The sequence below is a fragment of the Rhopalosiphum maidis genome, chromosome 3 (genome assembly GCF_003676215.2).
Source record: "Rhopalosiphum maidis isolate BTI-1 chromosome 3, ASM367621v3, whole genome shotgun sequence".
NCBI lineage: Eukaryota > Metazoa > Arthropoda > Insecta > Hemiptera > Aphididae > Rhopalosiphum > Rhopalosiphum maidis.
Genome location: NC_040879.1, coordinates 25,195,235 through 25,205,287, shown reverse-complemented (window position 1 = coordinate 25,205,287; position 10,053 = coordinate 25,195,235). Strand labels below are relative to the sequence as shown.

The window sequence follows — 10,053 nt, the reverse complement described above, 5'->3', positions numbered from 1 at the left end:
TATAATTATTTAATAAGTTATTTGAATGTTAAACATCACTGTATCTAAAATTAACATCATTTTTAATTTATATAAAATAAAATTCCAATGAAGTGTAAATTTTGAATTATCCGTTTAATTTAATAAAATCAACTAAAAAAAGGACTCTCCATCAAATGATTCACCATATAGTTTTTTCTATCTATGTTTTAAGTCTCATAAATAATGGCATAAACTACTTTTTTTTTTAATCCTGAGCAAAGCGATACATATTATGTTGATTTAGTAATAGTACGTTGTATTTATGTGTGTGCGTTTGTATACTGTATACATGACATTAATAAAGTTGAAAAATGTTTCAATCTTCAGCTTTGAAGATGGATTTTGATAGAAAATTAGGTATTATTGAAAGGTCAATTACTCAAAGCTAAAAATGTCCATTAATTTCAAAAATAATTGGATAAATAAATAAAATAGAAATGAAAAATAGAAATTTTTATACAAAACCGTTTGACAAAAAATTTTTTTTTCTTTTGTTGTAATTCAAAAATGAATAGCTGTAAATACTTGAGATTTTCATCATTTATCTGTATTGGCATTTTAAGTAACATTTTAAAAATATTTTCTATTCACAAATTTTGGACATGTTTGTAAAAAAATAAAAATAATTTGTATAGTATTATTCTATTATTATATTTATATATATTATTTCCATACATGCTTTATATTACATATTATATTATAAAACTAGTTGTATAATACTACTAGTATTACTTGTATTATTCTATTGGTACTATAATATTTAGTAGGTTAACCTAATCTAACTATTATTTTTGAATTTTTGAAATATTTTTATCAATGATAGTCACGCACACTGCACAGGTGTATAATATAAGTACATATTTGTATTTTAATTTAAAATCGTAGACACCTATGATGCACCTTTTTTCGCAAATTTTTAACCTAAATATCTCAAAAAGTAATTTGCCAAAACAATAGTTTCCAAACCGTTATGACTGTTATGAGTTTATAATGGTATAACTATAGTTTATGAGACTAAATTAGGTATGTACATATATCTAATCTTGAAGTATATTAAATGTTTATTTATTAAAATTGCTAATTTCAACTATATTACAGGACTACTCAGTGGATTTGTGGGGATATTTTAAATCTGTGGTAAAAAATTATGCTAGTGATTTACATGATTAATTTATATATCCTAGTACCTAGTGACATTCGATACTAACCGTTTTTAAGGGGTACAATATAGGCAATTTTCTAAGTGTGTGCGAGTCGTATAAATGCGTGCGTAGTAAGTGAATATTTCTATTAGTGTAACTGTGTCTAGATTGGACAGGTAGGTAGGTATATATCGTACTATATGAAAATATATAACTGTGCATTCTCCGGACGTGTATGCTCGTATGTCATTACGGCTACACGAATATTAATTTTTTTTTTTTGTTTTTGTAAAACTTATCAATCTATTGCCAATTGTTGTAATTGTATTGTTAGTTATTCAAAAACATTTTGAATTTGCTATGAATTTTTAGTATTAAAAATTTTAAAAATGTAATTTTGAAGTGTGTAAGAGTTCAATTTCAAAAAAGTGCTGAAAATAAATTAGGTACTTTAATAGCAATACCAAAAACCATATAAAGACATGTACATAATATAGTGATATAGGCTGACAGACTGTCTTACTCTTCCCTCATAATTCATATTCATTTTTCGTATTCAATGATATATTATTGAATTTTAATTTAACCCACCACAACGACCCAATTGACATTTATAACAATTATAACTACTGTACTTACAGCAAATCGGTACCTACTTGCCTATCACCTTATTTTTATTATAAAAAAAATTATATAAGGTATCTATTACGCACTAGTTTTGGCCATTTAAAATATTTATACAACGATTAATTTAGTTATAGATATTAGACAGTTAATATAGATTTGCAGTTTATATTTGCTCAACTCAAATATTAGCGTGCATTTAAAAGAAAAATTAGTTTATTATTTTTAAAATTATAAAAGTGCTTTAATATAAGTAGGTAATAAGCAAACAACAAACAGAATCCGTACAATTATAAACGGAAATTACTTACTTTCAAAAATAGCACTCAACATCCAAGAGTTATTGATAATATACAAATAATAATTTTAATAGGTATTAATGTTAATTCTTAATAAAACATTTTTGTTTTATTTCTTATACATATATGAATGGACCCCGCAAGAGAACCCTATGAAAAGACTCGTGTATAGCCGTGTTTCACGTGGGACCTTGTTTTATGTATGATTATCAATAAGTCTAGCACAATATAAACTTATTTATGTGAATCATAAGTAGGAAAGATAACGTAAACGTCATTTTTAATATTATAAGCCACATATAAAATTTATTATACCTGAAATTCAACCGTATGCTATGGCCAAGAATCAAGACAAAACTCTAATAAACGCTATTGAATGTACCTATACTTATGATTTTGTTGGCAAAATATACTTCTGAAGTTGAGTCTTAAAACTTAAAATCCAACTATTATTTGTAATTTATTTATTTTATATTGAATAATCATTTAGTTTATAAAATTGCTTTTTGATTCTGCTTACATGACTTATCATGAGCATGGCACAGCACACAGACAATCAAATTAAAATCTGTCGTATTTTGTATTTTCGTGTCCTATAAGTATATTATTATATCGAAAAACTGTGTCAATGATGGTTGTAGGGGGTAAAGCCTCAAGCTATTAATGAAATTATTTATATAGATACAAATTTTGGTTGGAGTGGTATAGACTGCTCCGAATTAAAATTCCCGTTTTGTCTATGCACCAAGACGGCAAGACTTATATAGACTATAGTTTATATTTTGGGAATTGGGATAAAGATAAGTGACGAAATAAAGTCGAATACACATTCATCAAACTATCAATATTTATTTTATTGAGATAAAAAAAGTAAGTGTACATTGTACATATTGTACATATTATATAGAATCTATATAGATTTTGTACACCGAGAATCTCAATCATTGTCTAAAATGCATTATCTTATTATAAATAAGGATACACTAATAAGTAATAATAATAATATTTATAAGGTAACGTTAAAACCATCTTAATAACCATAAAAAATTTGATTTGGTTTTCTTATAAATTATGTTTAGGTATTATATTATAGCTATAATGATATATTATACACGACTATTAAAAACAAAAAAACAAAAAAAAACAAAAACAAAATATGTATTAAAAATTAATATAATAATATATGCTTCTTAAGAGTCATTAAAATTTTAAAAGCAACATTCTTACGATTAATAAATTGTCTAAACATTCAATTAAAATTACATTATACCAATAATAAGTAATTTGTGAACAAATGCAACTATTTATTAAACACGATTAAAAAAAAAAAAACAAAAAAAAAAACCATGAAAGTTTTAAATGAGTGCAACAGTATTTTTATTTTTATTATTTATTATTGTATAGACTTTAGTAGTTCTGTAGTTTAAATCGTTGATTGAAAAGTAAAATTTAAAATAAAATATTAACCTCATCTATTGGTTTTAAAAAATTCAAAAACCAACGTTAGTAGTTTGATTTATTCAGTATAATTGGTCATATTAACCATTAAGCAGAGTTGTACACTATTAAGTGTTCAAAAAGTTGAATAGAATAATTTGAAATGAAGTCGTCTATTGTATTTAAATGTTAATAACACGAATGCATAAAAACTATTCATAAAAAGTACCTATTTATGAATGATAGATCATTCGGGTCAGATGTAGATAGGTATAGGATACTAATTAGGTACCAACTATTGAGCCTATACACTAGTGAACATTATACAAAAAAAAAAACAAAAACATAAACAAAATGAATTACTAAAATATAATAACGATATTATGATGAACGATCATTCTTACGGCGTAAAAATGCATAATATTATGTAGGTACTCAATAACTATAGATTTGTGTATTTATTACTTATTAGGTATTGGACTATTTTGGGATAAAACGAAATTGTTTAACTTTATTGTTTAACGTGTTATTTAGTTGAACTGACAACAAATTACAAAATTTAAGAGTGGGTTTTATTTTTTTTACGATAAGCAGTTCAATTCTCATTGTCTGTTATAAAAATAATAGTAAACAAATCTACCGGCAAAAAAAATGTATAACAACTCTATATTATTATGATCATAAATTAGCAATAATGTTATACTAATCAATATAATATTATGTCTAGTGTATATTATGCATGTGAATCGCACTCATTCTATTATAGTTGCGGTAACAGTTAATAACTTCAATATATTGGTAGTAAATACAGTAGATAATAATAATAATAATAATAATAATAATTAAATAAAAAAAATCAACTCAAAATAATTCTAAATACAATGATGGTGATAATGACGATGATAATAATAGAAATTAAAATAATAAAATAATAATAATAGTAATAGTAATAATACACACATTACTTATATATTAATATAAACAAAAACAAAAAAAAAAAAAAACAAAGTTTGAACAAAATCACAACATTACTGTTGTGTTTATATATTAATCATTTGTTTTCGTGTTCAATATGAACAAATAAAATCAAGTCAGAGGGTTTTATCAAACGATTGCCTTGGTATGATTAACATCAATGGTGGTATTATCGATAGAAAAGAACAAAAAAATAGAAAGAAAACGTAAGTAAACAGAAACAGAATATCTAAGAAATAATAAAAATTATAAAAAAAGCTTGTTTAGCGAATAGATCAGTATAAGTGCACGACCGTAAGCGGCGTAAACACATATGACAAACATAACAATAAATTACACTTATATCGTAGTAATAGGTTATCGCAGGTAATAATAATATGACTTAATATTGTACAGGTATTTTATTGTAGAAAGTTATTATTTTTCGGCACATGGCGTGTAGATGAAATGGCCGGCGTTGTCACGTGACGTCTCCTCGTATGGCCTTTGCGACGGAAATGGGTAATTTAAATAATAATATTATTTATAATAATATATGTATTGTTGTACATTGATCGATGTCATGTTGACCTCGTCATCGTTATAATATAATAATAAATATAAAATAATAATTAAACTCATTGTCGTTGTTCATCAACCGGAAGCGGTTGCCGACCCGTTGTGATCGGTCCGGGGCAACAGCGCCTGCCGGACCAACATACACTCGTCGGTGTCTTCTTCCTCCACTTCCGGCAGCGTCTCCATGATCGGCGGCGGTGCCTGGCTGGGTTGGAGCCCTTTGCCCACCAAATAATAGGTCATCAGCTGCCCCTTTCCCTTGACGGCCACTAGACCACGCTGTTCGAACTTGAACCCGAAATGTTGCAGGATATTACACGTTTCTTCCGTTACCTATTAGGTACAATAAAGTTTAGTATAAAATTATTATTATTATTATTATTATTATTATTATTGTCAGTGTTGTGCTATAACATAATATATAGCAGTGGTCTTCAACCTTTTTAAACTCACGACCCACTTTTTGGGGCCTATATTTTTCGCGACCCACGAAAGCTTTGTAAAAATGCTAAAATTACTTTATGCTTTGCAGTAGTACTATTAAAACATTTAAAACTGAATCAATAAAAATTACATTTTAGTAGGTATTTTCATTTATTAATTTTCTAAGTTTAATAATTAAAAAATTATTTTTTTACCTTATATAATTTTATTTTTATTTTAAAAAGAAGACTTATCGTGACCAAAAAATGGGTCGCGACACACCGGTTGAAGACTACTGATATATAGTATAATCAAATGAAAATCGACAACATCTTTCGACTAAAGTAATAGCGTTACGTTTTGTTTTTTATACGGTAATTGATAGTAAACATACACATACGGGCAGAATATACGCATTATCATAATAATGGACTTATATTTAGGAAAACACGGGAAAAGTAAGTAACCGTTCGGCCGTATGTCTGTGTAGTATAGGAACTGACGAGTTATGGTACGTCATTGAGATGTAATGGATGTGTTAAATTTGAATTCAATGGTAAATCATTGCATAGGAAAAATGGTTCTGAGCTGAAATTTTCTGTAGGTAAGTCTATTTTATCATATAAATATAAAACTTTATAATATTATTACTGTATAATTTATTTCATTGTTTATAGTATAATACGGTACATACTATGAACAGGCAATAGCAATATAGCATAATATCAATATAAATGTTTTAAAAATACCATTGTGTACCTAAACAATAAAATATACCTAAGAATTTTTATATTCCCACTAACAATAGTTTTGAAATACAACAAAATTGTTTAAATATAGAATTTCGTCTAAATTTGAACTTAAATTGTCTATTAAAAAAAAAAAAATTAATACAATTTTTTGGATCCAGTATAAGCTCATCACGAGGAACTGTACTAAATGTTAAAGCTTCAATAAATTGTTACTACGAAATAATTTGTAAATGTTTGTGATTTTGAATTTTTTAATATTAGAACTTCAAAAACTTATAAAAAAGTATTATCTATCTTTAATTTTTTAAGTTTCTGAAATAAAAACTTATAAGGAACCTAATATTTAATTTTGAATTGTTTTGAGTGAGCAAAATATTGTTTTTGAAAATTTCTCATGTCTATAGAAGTATAGATGTTCAGAATCTAAAATAAAAATACATTATACCAATTTAGAAACATAAGCCATATAAACATGTTGAATATGCAATTTAATATCATGTTATATCGTTATTATTGTAAAAGATTAAAAATTTTAAGTTAAAATTAATTTTGAGAAAAATTGGCCATACTTGTATACACCCAGCCTTTCCAGTGCTCTCCATCCTCGACGCCACGTTCACAGAATTTCCCCAAATATCGTAATGAGGTTTTCTCGCTCCAATAACACCTGCGGTTATTGGACCATGATTGATTCCTAAAAAAATTAAAAAATTAATTTTCAATTTTTGATACATAAGAAATAAAAATTTATCTTTGATAAAGGATACAGATTGTTAAATTGGGTTTAACTATAATTTCGCGTTAAATTGATATCACTATTAAAGTACTAATATACAGTAAACATTTAGATTAAAGTTAATTGTAGTAGGTATCTACTGATTAGTTAGTTAACACTTAACAGTAATATGTAATATATAATTGTACTTTAAAATACAAAAATATCGATCGCTATTAAAATATTAAAAGAAATTCAGCATAGGTAATTAGATAGTCTATTTTGACAAATAGCCAAGAAGAATGAAAATTGAAATACATTGTATGCCTAGGTGTTCATTTAAAAATATTCTTTAAGTAAAATATATGATTGGCAAGTATGAATTTTGTGTATAGTATAAGACGTTTTTTTCTCCAAAACATTTTTTTTTTTACATTTTGCCAGTACAGATGATATTTTTAGAATAAATATAAATCTAAATGTTTTTATTTTATAGAATAATCTTTGTATATATTTTATATGATTGATCTAACATTTTACATTTTTATTATTGTTGTTAATAAAATATTTTTTTTTTCAAACGACACACAAATAAAATAAAACTGTTAACGAAAACAAATCGTTTTTCAATCACTTAACGAGTCTACAATAAAATATACAATACATATTTAATAACTTAATTCAAGTACTATTATGATCTAACAGAGGCCTTTAAAATTATATGACAATTTATATAAGTTAATTTTTTTTTAGTTATATGTAACTGTTTGCTAATTCATACCAAGGCGTAATATTTTAAGTTTTAATATCATGTTATTTTTAACCATCAAAGTATCCACGAATAAAAATAATACCAATTTATGCATTTATGTAAATATAGGTCGGCGAACTGGAAACATTTTCCCTAATCTGACATTTAATAAATTTAAGACTACTCTTGTTCTATCACACGGTGCTGTAGAGTTCCTATTGCGTGTATTAGGCTGTAAGTTGAATTTGTTTCATTTTTTTTTTTTATTATTAAGAAACATGTTTGGTTACATTGGCCATTGGAGTAATATCATTCAACAAATTATAAGCTTAAATTAAATATGTACGATAGATAAACAGTACAGACAATTGTTTTTAAATTGTAAATCTTGTATTTAAAGGTATTTTAAAAACACAATTGTAGAAATGGGTTTGGAATAATGTATAATATATTTTTTATTTGTATTGTTGTTAACAAAATATTTTTGGATTTCATAAGATGAGTTATGAAAAGGACCAAATCACATTCAAAATATGTGTCAAATAAAATAATCTTTACATACCCATTTTCAATACAAAGTGGTTAAAGCTTTGTTCATTTATTCCCTGGAGTGCTTTTTTGAGATCAAAAGCAAAGTCCACCAGCAATGCGAGGTGTGCCCATCTGACTTCAATGGGGTCTTCGGGCTAAAATATTAGATTTATATACCAACAAAATATTAAATAAAACGAGTGGAATTAAATATTATATGAATAATAATTACAATAATAAATCAATATTACCTTTACGACACGCGAAGGGTTTAATCCACTAGCAGCCATATAAGTTGAACCGATTGTTTTAATCTTAATAATATCCTGGTAGCGCGGTTGTTCCAGAAGCTGTAAATAAAATATATGCAATTTACGAATTAGTTTATATTGTTTAATATTTGTGTGTATAGTTATAATAGTAATATTGTGCAATTATGGTGTGTTTAGCGTTTACATACCGCATCAAAATCAGATATAACTTCGTTGAGAAATCTTAAGCACTCCAGGCCTTGGTTGTTAACCGTCTCCTCCGAATAGAAATCTAAAACAATTTTGTTTACGTACACATGATCATAATGTAGTTATTTAATAGTTAATAGATGTTAATTATAATACATAGCAAACATTTAACTTACCTGAAAAGTTTGGCATTGATGCAAACAAAACTCCAACTTCGGCATAACTCTGACTGTATAGTTCTTCGTGCTGACGTTTATAACTACCTAAGAAATGTTTGGCTACGTGCGGAGGTAAAATATTGTATACTAATGCTTCATTTCTTCTCCGTATGTCTGAAGCCCTTTCTCTCTGTTCTTCAACTTCCGTCCGCCATAGATAAAGAACTCTTGATGATTTGTCCATCTGAATAAACCGCAAATATTTCGTACAGTAAACAGGTATTGTGCTACTTTTATTTTTAAAAAGTAAAAGCTTACATTTCTAGCCAAAAACACCAGTGCCATTGTAACGGCTATGAGTAGAAACGACAATGCATACTTCGATGGCAAAACTCTGAAACGATTATAATTTCCCATGTTTATACATCTTAATAACTATATTTTAATTGTTTATGCGTTATATATGGTGTTCTGAGGTTAGGTTAGGTCTGAGACAGAAATTTGACTTTTTAGGGCGAATAATAATAAATTAAGCAGTAAACAGTTTTTATTAGAAAAATAATAGGTAAACACCAACTGAAAAATTTATTTTTATTATTGAATCGGAATATAAAGCCCAATTTTATTTGTTCTATAGGTATATTTCATGGAAAAATATTTTAAAAAGTTTTAAGTTTCCCGTTTTTAATTTGCAATTTTTAAAATTAATTTTTTATTGTCCACTTTTATTGTATCTATATAATGTATACTATCTTTTGTATTTTATATTCAGAGCGGAGCAATGAATATATTGATTTTACAATGCTGTGTCTGTTTTTTCTGTTTGTCATTACTTTTGATATGAAAAGTATCCATTATCTTTTGTTTGTATCATATTAACTTACTAGAATACTAATATTACTATGTTCAATAATAATGATCAAATTTTTTAGTTTTTGACCAAAACATTGGATGTTTAATGAAAGACTATAAAAATAGTGATTCTGAATAGACAGAACACACTGTAATAACAATGATTATAATTTATTTTCAGTTAAGATTACAGATGTGTTGTTTGTTTCTCGATTAAGGACAAATGCTTCAAAATTCGAGTTTTCCGATCAAAATTTCGAAAAATGCGATCGAATCATGGGATAGTGTTTATTATTGGACTCAAGAAAACGATTATTAAAAATAAGTAAGTTGAATTCAACTAATATTTGTGAA

General features: G+C 26.3%; 1 protein-coding gene across 1 annotated transcript in view; it reads right to left on the bottom strand.

Annotated features, from left to right (window-relative positions):
• Window positions 1-4,496: 4,496 nt before the first annotated feature.
• The window catches only part of LOC113555842 (adenylate cyclase type 3), a 96,065-nt gene continuing 90,508 nt past the window's right edge, over window positions 4,497-10,053 (bottom strand). The window contains exons 15-21 of the mRNA XM_026960405.1: window positions 9,166-9,241; window positions 8,866-9,091; window positions 8,689-8,771; window positions 8,480-8,578; window positions 8,260-8,383; window positions 6,801-6,925; window positions 4,497-5,389 (exon numbers count right to left, since the gene is read on the bottom strand). Of these exons, the coding sequence (XP_026816206.1) occupies window positions 5,132-5,389; window positions 6,801-6,925; window positions 8,260-8,383; window positions 8,480-8,578; window positions 8,689-8,771; window positions 8,866-9,091; window positions 9,166-9,241 (991 nt within the window). The 3' untranslated portion in view covers window positions 4,497-5,131. The remainder of the gene's footprint in view (window positions 5,390-6,800; window positions 6,926-8,259; window positions 8,384-8,479; window positions 8,579-8,688; window positions 8,772-8,865; window positions 9,092-9,165; window positions 9,242-10,053) is intronic.